This window comes from Diadema setosum, chromosome 2 (genome assembly GCF_964275005.1).
Source record: "Diadema setosum chromosome 2, eeDiaSeto1, whole genome shotgun sequence".
NCBI lineage: Eukaryota > Metazoa > Echinodermata > Echinoidea > Diadematoida > Diadematidae > Diadema > Diadema setosum.
The window spans coordinates 13,639,792-13,665,152 of NC_092686.1; the positions used below are offsets into that span (position 1 = coordinate 13,639,792).

General features: G+C 36.5%; 1 protein-coding gene across 1 annotated transcript; it reads left to right on the forward strand.

Moving 5' to 3' along the window:
- The first annotated feature begins 1,576 nt into the window (after window positions 1–1,576).
- Window positions 1,577–19,897, forward strand: LOC140242639 (uncharacterized). Its single transcript, XM_072322396.1, has 8 exons — window positions 1,577–1,955; window positions 9,914–10,104; window positions 12,091–12,219; window positions 14,533–14,866; window positions 15,838–15,991; window positions 16,522–16,603; window positions 18,774–18,824; window positions 19,739–19,897. The coding sequence occupies exons 1-8, from the start codon at window positions 1,577–1,579 to the stop codon at window positions 19,895–19,897; spliced, it is 1,479 nt and encodes a 492-aa protein (XP_072178497.1).
- The last annotated feature ends 5,464 nt before the right edge of the window (window positions 19,898–25,361 follow it).

A 25,361-nucleotide genomic window follows, 5' to 3' on the forward strand; every position in this document is an offset into this window, starting at 1 on the left:
AATGTTTTCCGGAAAAAAATGTGAAATTTCGTATCATCCTTTTTTCCTCATCTGATTTTTCTTTTGTCATTTTTGGAATTTTCTGTACGGATTTTTCTTCTATTTTTGGCAATATTTGGGGTGGATTTCCTCTTAAAGGGCCATTTTTCATCTGCTTGATGCCTCCACCAGGCCTAGAAACTGCTTTAAAAAAAAAAAAAAAAAAAAAAAAAAATCAGTGCTGAACTCGTTCATGTTTACCAGCAGTGGGCGTCCGCGAGTATTGTCCTTTTCTCTTGGCAAATTTTGCTGATCTGCTCCAGAAAACACTAGCGTTATTAATTGCGGGTCGATAGCACACTGTTTTGTAAGCCATAATGCTTCAACAATACAGCATGATATACTGTAACATGTGAAATGTTACACACAATCAGCGTTACAGATTCGGAGCAGCGGCAACCCTATCCAATTTGATCACTGCAATCTACGAAATCTTCACTTATGCTGTTACTTGTATATCTGTGTATTACATCATTTTTTTTCTTGAAAGAAGTGTACGTGTATCTTGTAGGGAGTATATGCATAAATGCTATATGGGGGTATGCACACACACAAACACGAAAGAACAGTCCATATGAGTAGAGATTAAACTGTTCTTTGTTTTTTAATGTGTTCATGCTCTTGCAAGCTCGACAAATTATTGCAGGTCTGAACATGTCTGCACTGCCAGATATTTTAACGTTCCTTAAAACATTGTCTATGCATGCCAGACTGTCATACTGGGACTTGCCCACTTGGGAAAATTCGGAATTTGCATTATGCTATTTGAAACGGGTGTGAATGCAAACCATATAAAAGTGGTTCTTGGAAGCGTGAGTATATAGATATTGATGGTAAATTGTACACTAAAGACGAGCAATATTATGCGAGTCTCCATGACAAAGGTGTGTTCATCGCAAATCGTGTAGGAGGATTGGGCACAGTTTTAGGAAAATTTCACATGAACGGCACTACAAATAGACATTAATAATCAAAAGTGAATCTCAGACATAAGCAAGTCTAGCAAATAAAACTTTGACAAGTACGACCTGAAATGAATCTAAATATAAATCATTACTATGATAACGGAAATATGAATAATTACGAAGATAACGAAAATGAGGGGTGGTGACAACTAAAGTAAGTCTTAGAGGAAAACATCAGAGATAATATTTGTGACAAACAACTTGATGATAATATCATTGATATTATGGAATGGTGATAATCATCTTGTACAGTACTCTCGCTCGAAGCACAAGGTTGGCTGTATTGCTGTTTTCTTTTTTGCATCGTTGTGTATCAGAAAACTTGCGAATACGGGCCTATGCGATATAGCTTGGACTTTATGCACATGTTGTCGTCGAGTGCATATCGACGCACGGTTTCACAGAGGCGGAAGTATAGTGGAGAGAATTGTCGTTATTATGTGATAGGCTGCTATACGGTGTTGTAGTCTGCCGGTACAATGATGGACATCTAGAACAATGCAGAATGGTTTCACTGAGGTATCGTTAACGATGAGAGCAATCTCCTGGAGTGGAAAACACTTCATATCATCATGCATATGCTGAATCGACATGAAGGGGCATTAAAGAAAAAAACGCCGCAGCTGCGACCTCAACCTATGCATGAGCCGCAGCCTGCGGGAGCCGCGAGTCCAACAACCGGACCTGGCTCCGTTTGTCTTAACTTCAGCAAGCTGAGAGTTGAGGAGCGAACCTCCCACCTGGCCCGTGTCGTCAGCACGAACATTCTACCTGTCACCATACGTCTGGCAAAAGACTTCACAATAAAGAATTCCCCAGTAGCCTTTAAGAGCGGAGAGCTACTCCTCTTGTGCTTCGTCTTAGATGTGGAAAGAGTGCACGTCACGATGGGGAAGAACACTTACGAGCTTCCTCTCCATGCCAATCAACTCTACGAAAAATTACCTCTGGGTGAGTTTTTATCCTCAAACACTGCCATCGGGGAAACATTATTATGAAAATTAATATACCAACAAACAGAACATCATTGTCTACATCATGTTTATGTCTAGTGTATTTCATAATTTACAATCAGTTCATTCAAGAATGCCAGCTTCGCAAATGTTTGTTATCTATGTAGATGGTTATCATAGCAAAATAATATTGTTTTTCTTTAAATTCAAGAAATTCTTTCGTCAAGTTATTTTCATTGCAACTGATAAATTGCCTTACATTGACGTAAATCAGCACTCAATTGAACAGTGCGGGGTGTTTGGTTTTTGTTTTTTTTTTTCGTTTTTTTTAGTAGCCATGACAATTTAGTAGTAGCCATTAACGTCGATGTAGGGCAATTCGTTTAATCAGTTGCAATAATTTGTTTTTCTTGTAGTTATCGGTATGATGATAATACTGTATTCTCATTGCATATGTCAAAAATCCAATTACGATAATGAAGTATATCATACTTCATTAGTATAATACCGTACTTCATTAGTACGATAATGAAGTATCATACTTCATTAGTATAATACCATACTTCATAATACGATAATGAAGTATCGTACTTCAGTAGTATACAAGGTGGTAGTGAAAGTTTCGTTACTCATTAAAGAGACTCATAAGTGTTTTGACTATCCATATGAAACCAGGAACTAAATATAACCATAACACTTCTTCACAAAGAACGAGTCAAACAATCGATACACTGTATAAGAAAACCTGTATAAACCCACTCCTTTCTAATTCGCTTGATAGTGTGTGAACAAATGGGTGTCAGCCCAGTCTGTCCAAATAATTTGAAACATATTTATTCAAATTTATTAATTTATGCGTCGATTTATGCTCCGCGACATCTCCGCAACAACGTCTCCGTTAGATCTCCTGGAATGTAGCCGAGTCTCCGGAAGGTCGTGAGAGAATAGAACATGTTCTCTTTCTTTTTTTCGGAGGCTCTTTCCACTCTCCAGGTGGTCACACGATTAAGTTGCGGAGACTTATTTTATTCGCAAGGTCTCCAAGACTCTCTACGACTTAACGAAGACCCATTGGTGACCTCGGAGACGTCTCGGAGATGTCGCGGCGACGTCTGCGCTATTTCCGAACGAATAGATTATCATCGTATTTGGAGACGTCGCTGAAGTCGCCGTGAAGTCCCCTTCTTGGTGAGAGCGCGATCCATTTCTTGGTCTGTCCATTGGATACGATCACGACTACTAGTATACGCCTGTCTAGTGATCAGGATATCGTTGGTTCTAGTCCAGTCCGAGTATACTATGACCATGATTTTTGTCATGGCTCTATAAAGTACGTGCTTTAACTGCGAGGCGCGCCGCGCAGCTGAGGGTTGTAGATGACGTAACAAAAGGGTTCTATATTGGGAACTTGGGCGATTTTTAGAGTGCATGTACGTATACTGACGGGTGGAAATCACTGATCTCTGTGGAAGAACAAGATGATTGGTGGAAATAAGCTGCTTGGCGGAGGTCTGCACTCTCAGAGTGCTTCTCTAGTTTTGTTTTGTTGTTGCTGTTGGATTTTTTTTTAAAGTGGGGGGGGGGGTGGGACTTGTTTGCTTCTAAGTGCATTTAAACGCAATGCAGACGTCAGTCGAGCCTGTGACATTCTACAGTTATTTTACGACGTTTGTAGCTAGGTTTCTCAGGGAAATATCATAGATACAAAGTCCGTATTCTGTTCACCGCACAAATAATGTACAGACTAAGTAACTATTTTCGAGGGGTGGGCATGAAAGTGGAGGATGATGTTTTTATTGCAGTCTAAAATATCGTGCAGAAGGGAAAGGGCAAGAATTGAAGTCAACACTGTTGTTGCTCAGGGAAAGAGAGAGAGAAGGGGGATGGGGAGGGTTCTCGTTTGCCCTCAAAGTGCATTCAAATGCAGTGAGAAGGTCGATGATGCTCAAGGCCACTCAGGAAACCGCTCCGTCATTTCCAAGTATACGCTTATCTGGGTTAACACCAGAGATTGTATTAAGTCCGCATTCCACCCACAAATATGTAACTGTTTTAAGTTACCTGGTCAAGGAGTGGGCTTGAACTTAGTAGACGTGGCACACTAAAAGTGTAAAATGAAAGAAAAAGCATAATGAAGCTACGAGGTGTTGTAAATGTTTTTACTCGCCTCTCTCGAAGGAAGTACTCTAGAAACTCACATTCTTTTTGTGTTTTTGTGTCATAGATGTCATTACTTACTCGATTGTGTCCCGACATCCCGTCATTTTACAATTTTATTTTATATATATGTATATATATATATATTTTTTTTTGGGGGGGGGGGATGTCTTTCTTTTTATTCTCATCTTGTTATCTCCTGTTCCCTATAATTTCGTCATTATTCTTCGTTTACGCGTTGCTGCACAAAAATGTCTGAAATTTGCCATTGTGGCTTGCTTAACCTTATCTAGTTACAAGGTTTTTTTTTATATTTTTGTATGATGCTTAAGCTGTTTTCTCTCCGTACTCGTACTTATAAAGTGAAAGCATGTGTTCCATGGAAACTGTTTGACTATTCAACTTTTTCGTGTCTGCGTCTATGATTATCTAGCGCATTAAACTTAAAAACAAAGTCATTTATAATACTTTGTAATTGCTGCATTGCACACTTTGCCCGCATTTCTCTTTAGAATAAAAAAAAATGATACATTAAAAAAAAAAAAAAAAAAAAAAAAAAAAAAAAACACTGCAATGATGATAATAATTGGTGCTTCCATACGTCCATGAATGGCCATTAGTTAATAAGCGTAATAAAACCCTACAGGGTAATAGTATTTTGCTTATTAATTGTACAATAAAAACGCCACTTTACTTTGATGCCTCTCTCTTAGCACGTAATGATTACACATCAAGTGGTTTCACGTTTTTGGTACTATCGTGTAGACGATGTAATCTACGAAATGTAGACTCAGGCATTTGCAACTCTTTTCCTATGTATCCATACAATTATAACTGAACTAGTCATGACGTAGATATAGACAGTACAATGACCGTGGTAATATGAATCGAGATTGGCATGGTTACACACACAGTGTCATGAGTCATGTGAGTAGGCATTGTTTCATTTCTGGTATTATGTTCTCCCTCTATTAAAGTATAATAGCTTTTGGTTTCCTGGTGTCAATTCTTGTTTGTTTTGTGGATGACAGCGCCATTTGTATAGTTTTCGCTGGTCCACAGCATAACGCCATTTCTATCCTTGTCCACATTGGCAATGCATACTGCATGTACGAGTTCAACTCGCTCATCTACCGCCCTTTTGTATAATTATACTGGTCTGTTCTCGGTGATTATTGTTATCTTACCTGTGGTTTATTGTGGAGGGTTGCGTAAGTCCTATCAGGGTTCAACAAAATATTGGATCACTGCATGGAATCATTAATTTCGTGTATATCCGACGGCTATTAATGTAAAAGTACCAAAAGAAACATAGTGTGATTACGACAGTGAACCTTGAAATGCCCCATTAACGAGTTTCACTCTTTAGACTGGATTAAAATTCTTATTTTTTTTTGTCGGCACGAATCACTTTTAAAGTCCATGTTTGCAGATTGTGCATAAAAACCCATGCTCGTGAGTGTTGTGTGACTGAATGTTTAAAGCCCCCACTTGAACTTGCGTTAAACCCTTATACTTAAGGTAGTCTGCACGTATCAATCTTGTTTGCTGGATTGTCACGTATTGCTGCCATAACTTCTGCCATTCCAGGGGACCCACATTCTACAAGCACTGTCTTTTTAGTGGGTCCCTCCATTTTTCGAACTTTATGCAAGGTTGTACTTGTACTTTATATAGACCACTTCTGTTTCCTTATTACTACAATGTATGATTACTACTAATGTTCCTAAATTATTGTATAGTTTTTTCATTCTACAATGTTCTTTTACCTTATTCTCTGTTACGAAAGGAAGTGAAATAATTATATAACTTCTAGGTGGACCGCGTAGAAACACATCATTTCCACTTCTCAATATAACGTAGAGAGAATGAGGAGATTGCTTCTTTCCTGCTTTGCAATTGGCGCTATCATGTAAAGACAATATTTAGTGACTACACACACACACAAATATCTAGGGTGAAGAAAATTCCAAAGAAAACTGAAACCTCAGAAATGATTATGTATTCTTTTTTTTTTTTTGAGATTGAATCAAAGTTACGTATTTATTTATGAATTACAACAAAATAATGTACCAATAGTTCGGGATAGGCAAGTTTTGTGTGAAAAGATTTAATGGTTTTTTTTTTTTCAGATGCTTCATATTTTCAAAAAAAAAAACCTGTTTTCTCTCTTCTTTCCTTGATTTTGGTATGTTTTTACACATTGAAAGTAAATAGCCACAAGCCTTATAATAAAATTATATATATATATATATATATATATATATATATATACACATATATATATAAATATATATATATTTTTTTTTTTGTAGATTGTATGTATTAAGGTCACATGCCCCGATTTTACCTGCATACTCAAAAAATGTGACGTGGGTCAACCTTTATATGTATATATATATATATATATATATATATATATACATATATGTTGCGAATTCAAGTATTGGCTCCAATATAGCGAAGAATCAAGAAATAAACTAGTAATGCATTATTTCGCCAATAAGAATCGAGACTCCTGAAGAAGGTGGAGGCCACCGAAAATTTGAGTTGTTCAATAAACTCATTCTTATTGGCGAAATAATGCATTACTAGTTTATTTCTTGATTCTTCGATATATACATATATATATATATATCTGTATGTATTATTTTATCAAGCAGCAAAAGACGGTTCTACATTTTGGTAATGTTGGGAAATTTTAATGAATGATATTTTCTTTAGCAGTTAATCTATAGAACACTTCTTTTTGTAGAATATCGTGATTAGTTTCATACAGGCCCCTTTTCATTTCTTAAAAAAACCTTTACACAGTCTTCACTTTCAATTCTAGTAGCATTGAAAGTGATGTTGCTTTTGCAATGAGTTGAAATTAGTCATGAATAGAATGTGCTAATGAATAGAGTGTGGACAATTTCCGCTTAAACTGATAACCTTTTAATTGTGATTGTTATGTTCCTTGTCCATTTCACCGCACAGAGTACAGTTTAATGCGGGATTAGGCACTTGAATAGGCTTTGAATATACAGGCGCGGTGGAGCACCCCAATTATCTCACAGAAATCCATCGGCAGCCGAGCCTCATTTGCATAAAGTAAACAACATGTACTCGCGTAGTTGAGAAAAAGTACACAACTTCTCAAGCTAATAACAATTTAAGGAAACCTATTTTCGGATTAAAATTGAGTTAGTTTGAATTTGAAAACATGTCCGAATATGCACATATAACATATTAAAGGATTTGACAATGATAAAATGTGAAATTTTAGCGAAAACCTGGCGAGCAAAATTACCAAAAATATGCCTCGAAAATCATCCTAAAATTCACGAAGTGTGATTGCGGAACCAAAGCGCCATTCGAAGAAAGTACACCAAAATTTATTTATCTGCTTGCGTTTTAAATGTCATACCGTAATATTCCCGGCCATGGTTATGTCGGAAAAAAAACAGAAGGTGATATCAAAAATGACACGAACGCAAAGCGTACAGGTCGGTCCCATGTATGTATAATCGCGTGACTGTAGCGTTGCATGTCACAGCACACACAACGCTTTGCTGCATGCAACGTGCGCGGCAGCAGCTCAGCAGTCACAGCTAGCGGGTTAACCCGCTCTGAGCAGTCACCGCCGTGCGACACTCAGCAAAATTGACTGCGTCACATGCAAACCAACAATGAGCACGAAATCCTGAATCTCACGTACTGTACCACCACTGATCTCCCCCCTAGAGGGGAGATCAGTGTGTACCACGCATGCTCAATATTACGGGAAAAGAAATGACGTCATTTTCAATTGTATCGCTGACTACAATTTTCTATTCCAAACCCTGTAGAAACAAGTTGATTTCTCAAAAAGTACAGGTGGAACCAAGCGTAAACTTTCACCATAAATGGATTGAGGCCTGATAAACTTATGTTGCCAATTTCGGACACATTGGAGCCCGGCCATAGTCCAGTCGGAAAAAAACAGAGAGCATGTTTTGCGAGAGGTGATTTTCAGAACGCTTTAATATCTCAAGTTCATCAAAAGGAAGGTTTTTAAAAACTTAGATAGTGTGGGAAGTTTGAGTTTACTAGCGGCACACATAGCGGCACAAGGAGAAGGTAAAGATTTGACTTTTTCATGCACACAGTTTCGGGCAGCCGTGGATGCCCGTTGGAAATTCAAATAGAACGGGGCGATAATGAGATGCAAATTGGAGTGCTCCACCGCGCCTGTATAGGCTTGAATAGACTTGAAAGTCCATTTGTAATGGGTTATATACATCATTCTAAAGCTTAGAGTTTGCTCTTTAAGAATTGTCTTGAGACTTTGTTGGTTTTGTCATGCAGGGTCATATTTGTTCTGCAATAAATTTAAAAAAAACACACCCCCCCCCCCAAAAAAAAAACCTTAAAATAAGCCTTTCGAAGTATGGGTTTATTTTTTTTTCAGTGGAATGAGGCCGTCGAAGATGGCGCTAAACAAGTATCAGATGATAAATTCAAATCTCTATCATAAAAGGAGTTTCCTTTACCTGATTTCTAAAAATGCATCAAAGATTATTCTTTATAATGAATCAAATTCAACGTTCGAAAGATGATATTGGTGCCCGTTCCTGCCTACTTCACATTAAATAAATAAAAAAAAAAAAAACTGACATAGCGCTATCTACGACGACTTCTGTTTGAAGATTGTAAACCCTTTTGGAGAGCGACGACTTGCAATAAGGGGCTCACATGGGTAAATATTTGCCCAAAGCGACGTGCGTAAGATTCCAAATTCAAAAATTCTGTAAAAATGAGATACGAGATATTTCATTTTCGGTAACCTGATAAAGTGAGATAAACCCTATCATCCATCAAACTTCGAAGCGGGGTTCTTCAGCTCAAACTCTGTTCAAGGGTTCGCAATGCCAGACTACGATTTCTTTTTTTACTATTAAAAAAAAAAAAATCACATCTGTACATGCAGCCTATCAAATATAGTCCATTCAAATTCCATGAGATAAGCTATTATCTTCCAACAGAAATGCAGTTTGTAGAGGAATTCATTCTCAATATTTGGAGCTATTCAGATTTTTGCCAAACTGGATTTCTGATTTTAGGTTTATCTATTAGTATTTTGGAGAATTGCTTGTATGTAGGCCCTATAGTTGGATAATGACATGAATGCTTTATCAATTTTCATATTCTCCTTTCTTTAAAATTTAATATGGCGCATTTTGTTTTCAGAAGCTACATTTTGTGTATCAATTCTTATACATTAATCGTATCATGATCATCTAGTATCACCCCATAGTTAGTTGGCCATAAATGTGAATAGAAATTCCTGCCTTTGAAGTCATTGCAGATTTAGTCATCTACAAAATGTCCTAGACTATCTGTGCAGAGAGCATCCTGTCGACCGGACATTTATGAACATGAAACATTTTGATTCTGGCGTTCAAACGTTTGCACGTTGATTTAGCTTGGTAATTACAGTATTATTTGATTAAATGAAGGACTCATATCACAGAGATAGCAATGATGAAGGCAGGGAGGTGAGGCGAAAGGTCAGCAATTGTATTTGCTTATGATTCTACATTGTGACCGTTTGTATTAACGATTTAGCTCCCTTGAGGCACTTGGATATATAACAGCAGCTACTATGACTACAGTCATGGATTTCGGACAGTAATGACGTGATAGGTGTAGAGTCGTTATCGGAATATAATAATTGCGACGAAGGTAAAATGCCCTTATTGACACATTCTCTCATACATGTTCATCTTATGATTCTTTACTATTATTATCATTTTGGTATGCCTTCCTTCACACCAGATCCTCGACTGGACGACAAGTTATACCGTGGAACAAAAGCCTTAATTGAAGCTAAGCCTCGTCCTGCACAAGTGCGCATCGTTGATGCGCAGTACGGCTTCGCTGATCCAATGGCAAGCCAATCGTCAGGTGACGTCATCACCATTCGAACAGTCGATGTCCAGAACCATCCCGAGAGAGGAAGAGAAAGGGTAATATAACTAGAGAGCAGAATGTATTTATATGTGACGTCACATTTCTCAGATAATTATTTGGAAAATTGGTAATACGATTTATAATTTGTTAATGAAATTAATTTACACATCGATTTTCCTTCTTTGAATCATGTACTTGTAATCTGCTTACTGATATTCCATGTGATATTACGGAAAATAATTTTGATTTATGTATGAAATTGTGTTGGAAGAAAAATAAATCAATCAAACAAACAAACAAACAAACACCATGGAGTCCTATCAGACATGTCAGATGAAGAGCATTGATATCTGTTTATTTATTTTCTTCCATTCATTTATTGTGATGGTTTAAAGACAACCACCATGACAGCCAATAGGCCGAATACAGGTATGTTTACACAGTGACAATACATATAAATATCACATACAATATTGTTTATCGAAATAAGTGATATCATAAAATGACACAAGCTAACATGATAACATAATTAAATATATAAAATATTACAACTAAAATCACAAAACACAGATATAACATTAATAGTATAAAAACATAACGTTAAACAGTTACAGATAAATCAATGAATAAATAAGTAAATTGCAGTAATCTATGATGAAAAAAAAATCTATAATACAAAGCGTTCATGCCGTTGCCCAATTAAATATTAGCGCAATTTTTCAAGGACTAATGAACTAATTCTTTTCCTATAAATCTTGATTTTTATTGGGCCTACTGACGGTTTTGCAGGGGATGAGAATTTATGTTATGGAGTGAAACATATTTAGGACGGATTACAATTTCTCATCAGTAGTAAACAAAACATGACAACAACAACAAAATGGTTTACTCTTATGCACTATAAGCGTCGGGTTGATTTACATTTGTATTTTAATGCTAAATTGTAACGCTAATATGCAGCTCGATTTAGAAATCGAATTCAATTATTATAGCAGCGGTGGTGATAGCGGAGAGTTTGAAAAAAACGAGTGAGAGAATGGAGCGGAGAAGAAGAAGAACATGATGGCGTTGACGGTGATGTTCAGCTAAGGGTTGTGGCTGTGGTGATGGATGCTAATGATTTTAGATATGACTTAGACTTTAGACTTTGACCTATTTAGTGGATTTCTGGGGATTATTTCCTACCCATCAAAAACAAGCAAGCAAACAAAAACAAACAAATGAATAAACAAACAGCCACAAAGAATGACAAAAACAAGTACGGAAACGATCTATAAATAGAGACAATTAAGTTTTAGAGTATCTGTTCCAAAGTTGATGTGCCGTGGGTCTTCAAAGGTAGTATTCAGAGTAGCATATTTTATGTTACCATAATCTTGAACAACTTTCCACTTGGATCTTAACGAAATCATTTCATTTCTATTTCCAAAATAAGGACGAAGGACTCTTAAACATGTGAAGATTATGAGACTGTTATGAGACTGTCTGATGTCGTAAAGCCATACATATTGACTTTAAGAGCGAGTTCCTCTATTCAGTGCTACCTGTCTATCGCTAATTGTTTTAGGTGTCTATGAGTAGAGGCCCAAAGAATGCATAATAACACGCCTAAATTCTCTGAGGACTATTATTCTAAGCGTTGAAAAAATATGCAAAGCGTTTGTAGGACAAGCCGGTCAGGATTTTGAAGATGGAAAGCTATCTCCTTCTGATTTTTTTTTTTTTTTTGTGAAAACAACACTGCTCCAAACTTCAAAGATCTTTAATGTGCTTTCCCAGTGTCATATGCAGAAGGTGAAGATTTGCCTCTAATGTCACAATGTCACAGTAAACTAAATCACACCGAAGACTACGCTTTAAATCGATGGCCTTACCTGTTTAACAAGGCTACCCTGCGACAGAACATTTCATTTATTGATTTCAATATTACATTACTCAACCCCACCCCCCCCCCCCAACGCGCGCGCGCGCACACACACTCACACACACACACACACACACACACAGATGAATATGTGAGCAATTCATTTCATACATTCCAGGTATTGGTTGGAATCGACGAACAGGGTGCCGAGGTCCGGTTTCCAGAAGCAATGGACATGGCTACCTACTCGACCATGATAAGTGATGATCTTCCACTTTCCGCGCTGCTCAAGTATGACATGCCACAGGTGAGAGAATGAGGCACCAACCTACCTGTGACCAAAGTGGTTGAATCCACCGAGTCCGCCAAAGTTCCTCATGCGGAATGCAACGCATAGTTTTAGTCTACTACATAGGGTTTGTGCCGAAAGGGTGGGTTGGGTGGTGGCGCGTCGCGTTAATGGGAACACCACCCTTCGTCCAAAGCCCCCCCCCCCCCCGGTTTTGCCGAAAGGGTGCGTTGGTACTTTTTCTCATGTAATATTAAAAGACGAGTTTTGAATTTATATTTAACTTTCAAACAGCCATTTCAAAGAGGCTATCGTCCGGATCGGTTTACACTCTAGTACCACTTGGTCTACAGCCAGTTGGTGTAATAGACTGTTTAATATCAGTTGGTCTAATAACCAGTTGGTCTAGTCATCATTTCGTCCAATTACTGTTTGGTCTAATTGTTATTTGGTTTAATTACTATTTGGTCTACAGTCAATTCGTCTAATGATAGCCATTTGGTCTATTTTTGGTCTAACACCAATTTATATCATCAAATACCGATTTGGTCTATTATGAATTGGGCTCATTCCATTTCGTCTAATCATCAAATGGTCTAAAATAAAACCAAATTTGTCCAATTTAAAATACATTTGGTGTACACACCATTAATTTTGGTCCATTGCCCAGTTGGTCTAGCCTCTGTCTATCATCATTTAGTCTACACCCATTTAGTCTAATAACCATTGATCTTATTGTCATTTGGTCTAATAGCCAGCCTCCTGGTCTAATCAGCTACCATTTGGTCCAATCATCGTTTCGTCTATATGACCAACTGGGATATTTTTTTTTTTTGGGGGGGGGGGCCCTTTTTATTGATGTGTACACCAAATTTATATTGAACAAATTTGGTTTTATTTTAGACCATTTGATGATTAGACGAAATGGAATTAGACGAACTCATAATAGACCAAAAATAGACCAAATGGCTATTATTAGATGAATTGACTGTAGACCAAATAGTAATTAAACCAAATAACAATTAGACCAAACAGTAATTGGACGAAATGATGACTAGACCAACTGGTTATTAGACCAACTGATATTAAACAGTCTATTAGACCAACTGGCTGTAGACCAAGGGGTAATAGAGTGTAAACCGATCTGGACGATAGCCTCTTTGAAATGGTTGTTTGAAGGTTAAATATAAATTCAAAACTCGTCTTTTAATATTACATGAGAAAAAGTACCAACGCACCCTTTCGGCAAAACCGGGGGGGGGGGGGGGGCTTTGGACGAAGGGTGGTGTTCCCATTAACGCGACGCGCCACCACCCAACCCACCCTTTCGGCACAAGCCACTTCATAGAACAGGAAAAAAAACAATCAGACCAACAGAATTGTCCAAGTTTCATTCAAATTAGAAATGACACGAGAAAGTTATGGCATTTTCGTCAGCAATACGTTTGTGATATTGGTGGCAGTCACTTTTATCGAACTAGGCAAGCTATGCATGTCGCCGGCATGGTGGATGAGCTTCAAAGCTATAAGCTGTGCGACAGCAATGAGGTTTAATGTAGGCCTACGGAGCAACTTATCCCACTGCCTATGTGAACGTACAGTTGGTCGTGATTTACCATATCATAATGAAGATGAAACAAAACCAAGTTTTAATGCCCTAAAATAGTTGTAAGATGTGAGTTATGGATAGAAACAACCAATGTAAAAAATTTTAATCAGTGTAATCAATGTCATGTATAGTTAGATATACAAAATGTGAGCAATAAATATGATAAAATTGTTTCTGGAATAAACCGTCTGCAGTTATGGTTTATTGAGAAAAAATAGTGATACCTCCTTACATTTTAGGCCTTATTGCGAATTTTATATAATGGTAGAATGTTTTGTGACACAACTGACCTACATATATGCATCAAATGTGATAATTTCGATTATTTTTTTTTTAAATCGCTATGTCATGAATATGCATTTATGTAAAGTAAGTATTGTACAACTGTTCAGTCCACATGGGAGTAGAGGAATATTTGAGACTTGGGACTATGGCGCTTGAGGGGAGGGAATAAAGTTTTGTTGAAGAAACTTTGAAGGAACTCTAAGAAAGTCTGGTAGGTGGTGATCTGTTTTGTATCAGTGATTATACGTGTTACAGTGATAACTGCTATCAATGGTAAACAGTACCTTTAATTACCATCGAAATCTCGAATAGAAAAGGTTAGCATTAAATAACGAAAGTTTGAAGACAACTTGAGATGTTGTGCATAATCTTCATTTGTCAAGCGCTCACCGTGGATCTCTCCAACTTTTACTGTCTCGTTAATAATACTCCATCAGCGCCTACGCCTTTTAGATGCTGACAATACTGACACGGGAAAGATTTCAAAAGATAGAATTGTAATGCTGCATCACTATTACACCGATTATCACGTCATCACTGCACGTGCCAGAGACAACACCCTTCTATCAATACCCCTCAGCGCGTCCTTGGAATTTCACCTTGTGGAAGCGACGTTTGAAGAGATGCGAGCTCTCTTACCGGCCGTATTCAACCGTGTGAACGCCACATGGGATGTGGTAGATATTACCCAACCCAGGTTACCTGCTGAAATGCGTCCCATACCCAAGCCGATACCTGATGTGTTTCAACAGTGGGCCAAAAGCCACGAAGGTACGTGAGACCACGGTAAACCCGAAGCACACGAAGCCGATGCAAGTTTAGAGAAACAGAAATCAAAACGAGTTAGACCAATACAGTAATTATATCACACTGACCCTAAACCATCACTTTTCAAAAAACGTTGGCTATTGACCATTCATCAGATATCGACGTTTTTGATAAAAGGTCATCTGCCTATCATCAGAAAATACGGCTGATATCGACAAAGTTTACCACACTGTCACAAAAGCGGTAGGTCCACTTACAAAATGAAATCAGTGGAGTGGAGGTATAGTGTTAGGTATTATGATTATTATGTGTTATGAATAATCACATATATACACAAAGATTCATACAAAGATAGATGGAAAGATACATACAAAGATAGATGGAAAGATTTAGAATGTTCCAGTTGATATTCAGACATTTCCCCCCGAAAGGTCTGTCCGCGACATATTGTATATAAGAAAACAATATTAATCTGATAATATTCCCTGTCTGCTTTTATTTTTGGTTCATATTTTTTTAATCTGATCCAAGTGCGCTACTATCGATGAATGGACGCCTCATCATAAGCTCTCCCCTATTTTCTAAGTAGTGTGTTTACCTCACAATGTGGATATTAATTCTTATTAATAGTTATATTAATGGATAAAGGTTTGTCGTGTTTTCAGTCACTGTGAGACCCTTTTAAACTCGGGCAGTTCTAAAAGTTCGTTATTCAAAAGGTTCGTTAATCTGAAAACGAAATAAGATTCGTTATACCGGAGACTCGTTAGCACGAAAATGAAAACCGGTTCGTTACTGAAATGAAATTAAATACCGAAACTAACGAACCTTCGGAATTAATACACTTAATTTCATTTTCGTATTAATGAACCTTCGTAATAACGAATATTTTTTCTTTCACTTTCGGATAAACGAACCTTCGGAATAACGAGCCTTCGGAGTAACAGATTGTAACCTTTGCACTCTCCTTGCAGGAAAGAAAGAGAGTGGAAGAATTTCACGACAAGAACAAAATAAGTTCAGGAATATTATCAAGAACCTGAATATGCAGATTTCCACTCTAAAAAAAGAAGCGAGCCAATCGTCAGGGACCCCTCGCGTACCAGCCAGACCTGACAAACCATGCAGGTTAGTGTCCATTTACACTCCCATGGGATCACGCAACTAAACTATGCCCTGTACAGATAATTGTTATTTAAATCAAAAATCTGAATGGAAGATCCAAAGTTCAGTCACCTTTCAAGCACACATCATGAATGTCAGTAAAGGGGGTTTTACCAGCACATTTCAGGATTTGATCATTGTTTGATGTATCGAACACATCTTCGAAGGTCTAATAAGATGACGTCATATTGTCATGATGACGTCCACACAGTCATTTGAGCTCCCTGTGACATCATTAAAATTCAGTCCTGCTCTTGGATTTATTCACTTATCAACTTTTGTCCGCATTTCAAGTAATAATCCGTCCCTATTCATATCACGTTTGCTTGTTTTGCATTTTTTCTTTATATGCTTGTTGGTTGTGTGTGTTTTTTTCTAAATGCCGTGGTTGGTACTCTTTCACTAACTATTTTACATGCCCATACCCATTCGATTATCAGATTATATTTCTTGTGAACACTTTATATGAATTGACTTACCCAACTACCCTGTAGTCCCGATGTCGAGGACAATCTTGAAACCGCTCAGAATACTTTGGTCGAGGAACTGATGGAAGAGATTAAACTGAAAGACATCGTAAGTCGATTTACCATGGCTTTATTCACTTTTAAACAATTTCTATTACATTACATTGTCAGTGAAAGTATAATTTGCAAAGTATTTCAGAGCACAAGGGGCAGGTAGTTTGGATACATTTAACAGGAATTACCTTAAGATTATATGATGAAGGGCTGTGGTTAACGTCAAGTCAAACTTGGCAGGAAATCAAGTTGTATCAAGTAGGCCCCTGTTGCATGTGAGGCAGACTCTAAGCTCCGTGAGTAGAGCAAAAAGTGTCCTTAAAATAAAGATAAAAAAATCCCTATAGTTCTTCTCGGTGAATGTTTAACTAAGACAATGCATGTAATCTTATTCACGTTCTATTACATTTAATCCGTATCGGGGCAATTACTCCCAGAGGGCAATCACCCCCCGACGAAATACTGGTTAGTGGTAAGGTTAGAGTGAAGATTAGGGTTAGGGTTAGGTTAAGGGCTAGGAGTTTGGGTCAGGGTTAAGATTAGGTTCAGGATTAGGATTAGGATTACGGCTACTGGAAGGGTCCGAGGTAATTGCCCAGGGGGTAATTGCCCTAGACCCATGTAATCATTACGGTGGCGAAATAGATGGATCAAATAGACTGATGTAAATTCTTCCCATTCATCCAGTCGAAGTACAAGATCAATAATTAGTTGAATCAAGAAACTGGAAAACAAACTTACTGTTGCGACATTTCGCCAATTATCAATTGGCTTCTTCGGGCGAATGACATTTCTCCTTCAACGGCAAGCATTACATACAACAACATGGATGTGCTATGGGATCACCAGTTTCGCCCATAGTAGCCAACATTTACATGCAAGAGTTTGAGACCATTTCCTGTGATTTTGGTGCAATTTGGTTGAGTGAATTTTGAGATATCTACATGGATATGGAAGTACGCTAGCACTATACCTACACCAGCGCTTGGATCGTGAAGTGGCGGCACTGTTAGTATCTACGTGGTCAGGCCACTCTTCCGAGGTATGGGTCCTACTAAAACTAAACTAGATCTAGCTCTAGTCCTTGGTGTTAATACGACCACCATGAGATTTATCTCGACTACAAAAACATTGAAAATCCATAAAGCAGATACATTACCTGCAAAATTCAGCACAGAAACAACAGGGCCTGCAGCACAAGGCCCTAGATCTAACGGCAACGCTAGACCTTGGAGTCTGGACTTTCGTCTTCTTTCCCACAAATTTTATCTAAATAAAAAGCTTTTGAAGAGATTCCTTTTAAAAATTAATTAATATTATTTAATTTGTTTATTTCAGCTCCATAATGCAATTTTATTAAATAACAGTTTTTGCAGTACTTCATGTGAGATTTCATCAGTAAATTGACATGTGTAGTTCGTTTTGCTAAAGTCGGAGGGTGGCACCTGTGACGTATGTGTGGATCGTTCCTTGGCTTGCTCGTTTTCATTTTTTTTTTTCAAAAAATCATTACAGGCTTATCCTGGGTTTTAGAATCCTCTCTTTCCAGTTGTAGGCATAAAAACATGTAGATTAGAATTATCAGACAATTAGAAATGTCAGTATAGTTTTCTTTTAAGGAAAATTTAAGTAGTGGGTATTTTAGATGTTGTAGACGCATAAAAACAAATGAACTTCAGAAAGGAATGATAGGCTGAAAAAAAAAAAAAAAAACTTCTGTCGTAACTCCACTTCAACTTTGGATTTAGTGTGGATTACCAATGTTTAGTAAACTGATGATGAGTATCAATAGGGCTAAAGACACCCGCACATACTCTGGCGACACATTATTCGTTTAGACTTCAATCACTTCAATCACTTGTTGCCATCCTTTCTAGTAGCCAAATAGTTCTGATAAGCTGTATGAAGAAGGCCACATGCCTCAGATATAGCAAATTTACCTAAAATGATATTTTATTGAGTCATCATTAAAATTTCCGTCTTGTGTACGTACAATGTACATCGTAGTAATCGGCGTAGTTGAGAGGGCTGAATCATTTAAGCTGCTCTATTGTCATTCTAGTCTAGTATGAAACAAGGCGTCTTTCAGCATGTGATTATGTTACAAGGAATGCACTCTTATTTCTTTGCTTATTGATATGCATGTATGAATTATTGTTTTGAAGTGAAAGTATGGAAGCAAATGAATGAAAAGATGAATGAAAAATTCTGTCCTTCCTCAACAGAGGATTTCTGAACTGCTCACCACCGAGAAAGAACACAAAGACGAATTAGTGGTAAGTCAAAGCATACTTATGGAAGGGCTTAGTTGGCCATAAATTATGTCAGGGGCGTATATATCATGCTGCAGATGAATGTTGGAAGGATTGATTAAAGAGAAAAAAGCCCCATGTGGTTGATTCCTTCGTGAAAAAGTCAGATTATGGCTAACAAGTGAATAAGTCAACAAGAGAAATGTGTAGCTGAACATATTACCCTCACCTGTTGGTGTTTTACTGTAGAACTGCAGAATTTGTTGATTCAGAGTTGTATTTTTCTTAAACCTTCGTATCAAAATACGGACTTGTCATACGGGATACTTTACTTTGAAACGTACTTTTGCTTTTGTTTTCCTATTCGCCATTTTGTATCAGTTTAATGAAATTGCAGAAAATTGATGTACCAGAGAAAAAAGGCATACAGAGAATAAATCCAATCAAAATCAATCAAATCAAATCAAATAACCTGGACTTCCTCATGTTGAAACGTGGTACGGATGTTTTATCGGGTGCTGTTCGTTATTCCGAAGGTTCGTTTATCCGAAACACACAAATTCCCTATACCTAGAGGTTCGTTAATTTGAAAATGAAAAAGGGTTCGTTAATCCGAACATTTTTGGCGTTATTCCGAAGGTTCGTTATTCCAAAAATGAAATAGGGTTCGCTATTCCAAAGGCTCGTTTATTCGAAAATGAAATAGGGTTGGTTATTCCGAAGGTTCGTTAATCAGAAATTGAAATAGGGTTCGTAATTCCAAAGGTTCGTTGATCCGAAATGAAATAGGGTCCGTAACGTACCTTCGAAATAACGAGCTTTGTGTCATTTTCAGATTAATGAACCTTCGGAATAACAAACCTTACCACATTTTCGGATTAACGAACCTTCGGAATAACGAACTGTAACCGTTTTATCTGCGTTCTAATTTCCCCAAGGCTCTAAAAAGAGAAAGATATGGATTCATGTCGTCACAACAGGCTGCTCGTGCTGAGATTGGTAGATTGCAAAGTCGGTTGGACCACATGCAAAGATCCGGTATAGAGGATTGTGTCTACGAAGAGCTAGAGGCAGGCGGATGCTGCTCTCAAAGATGATTGGAACATTATTAAGATTTCACCAAAGATGACCACTGATAGTGAGATCCCCCACTTGCATTATTAACCTTCTAAAAATATTTGACCCGCTACAACAAAAGGATCCGAAAGTCGGGGGAGGACAATTTTCTGAAATGGCATGACATTATTCCCTTACTCTTCTACTTTAATTTCATTTATAGCACAACTTATAAAAAGTACTTGGTTGCGGAGATATCGATGATTTTATTAGCGCATGTCAAGTTAACATTGGACTAGGAATGTTCTTTTTTATTTACTTTTTGTTACTCAGAATATTTAATGAAAAGTATCAAATTTAATGTCTCTGCTTTACATTACTTTGTTGACTTTAGTTTTATTTTTCAAAAATGACAATTTCATTTTATTCAGACGAAGGTACATGAGGTCCAGTGGAAACTGTAGTAATAAGTTAAGATCCTTTTTAAAGGAAGCAACCTTTTTTGACACACTGGTTATGTTTTGCATTTGTTGGATTATGGTCTGTTGTTGTCGTAGATCTACATTGCGCTTTAGCCTATAATGCAGGACGGTATATTGATTTGGGGTCCTGCATTTCCATCTAGCGCGATCTTTGTCTTTTTTTTTTTTTTTTTGGTCACTATTAAATTTGCTTGTAGCTTTATTTTTTACTTTTTTCCTTTTAGCAGTTGTAATATATGTTCATGAATGTGGTAGTATCACTATCAGGTTCAACAAAGAACTTGCCCCGACAGATGCAGTCTATGCCAATTGTATGTTGATGAGTTTAATACGTAGTTAATTTGAATACATGTATTATTTTCCTAATTTGTGCATTCAATTTAGCACAATTTAGCCTAGATGGCATGTTCGGTATTTCAATTTTATAATCTTTTCATTCAAATTCATTTTGGAGCATTCAAATTACCTTTAACATCATTCGAATCAGCACTTTTTCAGTTCAAATTCGTAAGACAAGCACCATTTCGAAAATCGTTCATTCAATTTAGCATGATATAGTCACGTGATCACGTATACGCTGCGCTCGGTCATTCGAATTCATTCTTGGTCATCCAATTTCGCATTTTACTGCAGTCAATTTAGCAGACACGTTGATGCTTTTATTCCTTTTTTCCCATTTTCATTCATCATAGGTATTGTTTGCAAGCATCTTAAGATTTCATATTTCGTATTCATTCTTTATTCTAATATCACCTTTGCAACAGTAATGACAAAATATGTGTATGCGTTTATAATGTTCGATAACATTATTTCATTCACAGGTACATTAATCTTAAGTTTGTATGGACATTAATTGGGAGGAGGTTTCAATTTACATCGTGGTTATTTCTTTCATTTGCATGTTTCATTATTTTCATTTGGTGGGTGCAATATTGCGTTAATCATCATTAAGAATAAAGTTCTTGGATCAGCTCTAGCCATCAGTTTGTAAAGGTTATTACCCTCAAATGCTTCTATGATTCTTTCAATGTCTTCTTGAGAGATACGCCTGTATCTGACTCGTACTACCATGACTGGACATAAGAAAGTGAAGTGAATCTATGGTACTGGTGCATGTATAGTTCTGATGACGTGTATAAAAGAAGAGGGGCGTTACAGAACAACAAACTTGAATTATTTATATTCAAAGATACCTTTGCTTTATACTTAACAGTGTGTGGATGAAGAAAAAATTCACATTTAAATACATATAAATCACAGTTCTCACCTTTTCAAAATAGAAATAACATTACGCCAATTTGAATGAACATGTTTGGAATTTGACTGCCCATACGCGAAATTGAATGACTGAAATACCATTTTCCGCTAGTGCTGACGAATTTGAATGACTGAAGAGCACGTGCCAATTTGAATGCCCGTTTTGCGAATTCGAAAGGCACATGTGCGAATTTCACTGATCGAAATGCTATATTGAATGAACAAGTTGCAATTTTGAACGACAGAATGTGCAGTGACGAGGATTTTCGTTAAATTGAATGAACCTTTTATCAAATGGACTGACAAAAGTGCGAAATTGGCCGGGAAAACCTATATTATATTTTTGCAAGAAACACACTCGGATGTATGTGGTGAAAATTTTTGGAAAACTCAATGAGGGGAATCATCCTGGTTCACAAGTTATACATCTAATAGTAGAGGAGTGGCCATCTTAATTAGAAATTCAATTTCTATTCTAGTAAAGTCTATTGTTAAGGATCCAAATGGTAGATATTTGATCTTGTTAATTTGCATGCCCCAAATAATGATGATCCATTTCTTCCTTGAAGTATTTGGTGAGGTAGATAAACAGAGTGGTTCATTTATAATTGTTGGAGGAGATTTCAATACAGTTATAGGAAATATGGGTTACCAGGGTAACAGACCTCATCATTCCAATATTAAAGCTAGTGAAATGTTATCTGTTTTAATGGAAGATTTTTGTTTGACTGATATTTGGAGAAATTTCCATCCAACATTGAGACAATATACCAGACACCAGAAAAATCCAAAAGTTTTGTCCAGGTTGGATTTTATTTTAGTTTCAAATAATTTTGTCAATAATTGTGTAAAATCCAAAATTTTACCTGGAATATTCAAATTCAAATTCAAATTCAAACTTTATTTTCACTTTTTCTTTCCAACAGAATGTACAAGAAACAATATTATGAGTTTGACATGGGAGTAACAAAATATACATAACCAGACAGACTTAACAAAATGTACATGTCTACATGATCAGTACAATAAAGATACATACATTGTATATACACTCTGCGAAAAAAAAAAGTGGAGGTACCCACTCAAAAGACTAGGCTTGTATCATGTGGGTACCTCTGAGGGAAAGGGGGAAATAAGGGGGTGAAAAACTTACAACACAAAGAGTGCGGGAAACTGGGAAACTGGGGAAGTCGGGAATAGAGAGGGAAAAAAAGCAAAAGTGTGAAAAGAGGAAATAAAAACAGGGAAAAGAGGGAGAGAGAGAGAGGGAGAAAAATAAAAGACTAAATAATTTCAATGCAATCACCAAGGGCGAAAGCCCACAGAGACAATTAGCCAAGCGTCTTCCAAAGTGATACATTGTCGAGCTGCTTTCCAGCGGAAGAGATTGTAACTGTGGGGACGAGAGCACGTATAGAATACTAGCACGAAGTAAAGATTATCTATGCCTCAAGAGAACGCAGCCTATAGTGAAAGAAGAGAAGACAATGTCGTGCTTACGAAATACATTACAAAATTAAATTCATTCGGTTACATTATAAGACTTCAAAAGAAACATTTTCAATGTCTTTTTAAAAGAATTCAATGAAGGTGCATTTTTTATATCCATGGGAAGGGAGTTCCAGAATTTAGGACCTACATAAATAAAAGTCTGCTGAGCTAGCAAGGTTCTTAACAGAGGTAAATGAAATTCATTTGACTGTCTAGTTGGATATCTATGGTATGTCTGGTTACGCATAAACATAAAGTTAAAAATTAACGGAAGGCAATTATTATTATAAGTATACATAGATTGCCCCATTTGTAATAAAAACAAATCTTTAATTTTCAGAATCTTATTATCAAAGAACAAAGGATCTGTATGAGAATATGGAACGGTATTACAAATAATGCGAAGAGCCTTCTTTTGTAACAGTAGAACCCTATCCAACAATAATTGATGCGTATTTCCCCATACCAAAATTCCATAATTCAAATAAGGTAATATCAGAGATGAATACAATGTAAACAAAGAATGTTGAGGAATGAAAAATTTTACTTTATTAATAACACCTATATTACGTGAAATTTTTTTACAGACATTATCGATATGAAATTTCCAAGAGAGTTTATTGTCAACTGTAATGCCGAGAAACTTTATATGGGAAACATTTTCTAAGACAGCGTCACCAAAACAAATGTCCGCATTCAAATTATCTAAAGTGTTACTGAAAAGCATATATTTTGTTTTTTGGATATTCAAAGACAACTTATTTGCTTGTATCCACTCACATAAATTTTGTAATTCACAGTTAACTGTCTGCACACGAGTATTTGGGTCTTCATGTGAGTAGAATACATTTGAATCGTCGGCAAAAAGTATGAACGATAACACATCGGACGAAGCACAAAAGTCATTAATGTAAACAATAAACAACAGCGGGCCCAATAAACTACCTTGTGGCACGCCACACTTAAGTTCTCTCATATCAGAGTTATGATTGTTCAGAAAAACATATTGTTTGCGATCAGTTAGATAACTCCTGAACCACTCCAAGGCCTTCCCACGTATACCATAATGAGACAACTTGTAAAGTAAGATATCGTGGTTTATAGTGTCGAAGGCCTTGGAGAAGTCCAGGAAGATACCAATCAAATGAGAGTGATTGTCTAAAGCATGTGCTACTTTATCAACAAAATTTAACAAAGCGTGACAGGTGCTATGCTTTTCTCGGAACCTAAACTGCGAATTTGTAAAAACGTCATACGTTTTTAGAAAATTCATCGTTCTTTTATATATAATTTTCTCTAAAATCTTGGACAAACAAGATAATAAAGAAATAGGCCTATAATTGCTAACATCTAACTTATCTCCATTCTTATATACGGGAATAACTTTAGCTACTTTCATTTGTTCCGGAAACACACCCGTTAACATCGACAAATTAAAAATATGTGCCAAGGGATCCGCAACAGAAGATATAACACCTTTCAAAATCATATTGCTTATGTCATCATAACCTGAACTTTTTTTTTGTTTTTCAAACCAGATACAATATCAGTAACCTCATACCTCGTGGTAGGAGTAAACAATATTGAATTCATATTATATTGATTTAAAAAATCAGAAAAATGTTTATTAGTATCGGGAATTTCTTGAGTAATGTTTTCTCCAATTGTTGTAAAATATGTGTTAAATACATTTGCTATATCCGCAGAATTATCAATAATTTCATCATTAAATCTTATTTTTGAAATACTAAACTTTTCATTTGATATATTCATTGCTTGTTTTACTACATTCCATGTACTTTTTATATCACATCTGTATCTCTCTAATTGCTTGTGATAATATTTTTTTCTTTTCAATACGTATTATCTTAATGAGAGTATTCTTATACAAAGTATATTTAATTCGTGCTTGTTCAGTTTTTTTTTTTTCATTTTAAATACATAAAACAATTTATTTTTCCTATTTATGGAACGCAAAATGGACTTCGAAATCCAAGGAAGCTTTGGTGTTGTTTTATAATTCCCTCGTTTGTTCTTTCTTTTAGGAATGTGAATATCCAAATGATTATTAAAAATATCCAAAAAAAATATTCAAAGCCAAATTAATGTCATCAGTACCAAACACACAATTCCAATTGACATTATCCAAAGAAGCATAAAAAGAAGTCAAATTTTCTTGGGTTACTTTACGCCTCAAATGTCGCTGAGATGAATTATTACTAATATGGTTGAGTTTAAGGTGCGTCATTATTGGAAAATGCTCGGTAATATCTGA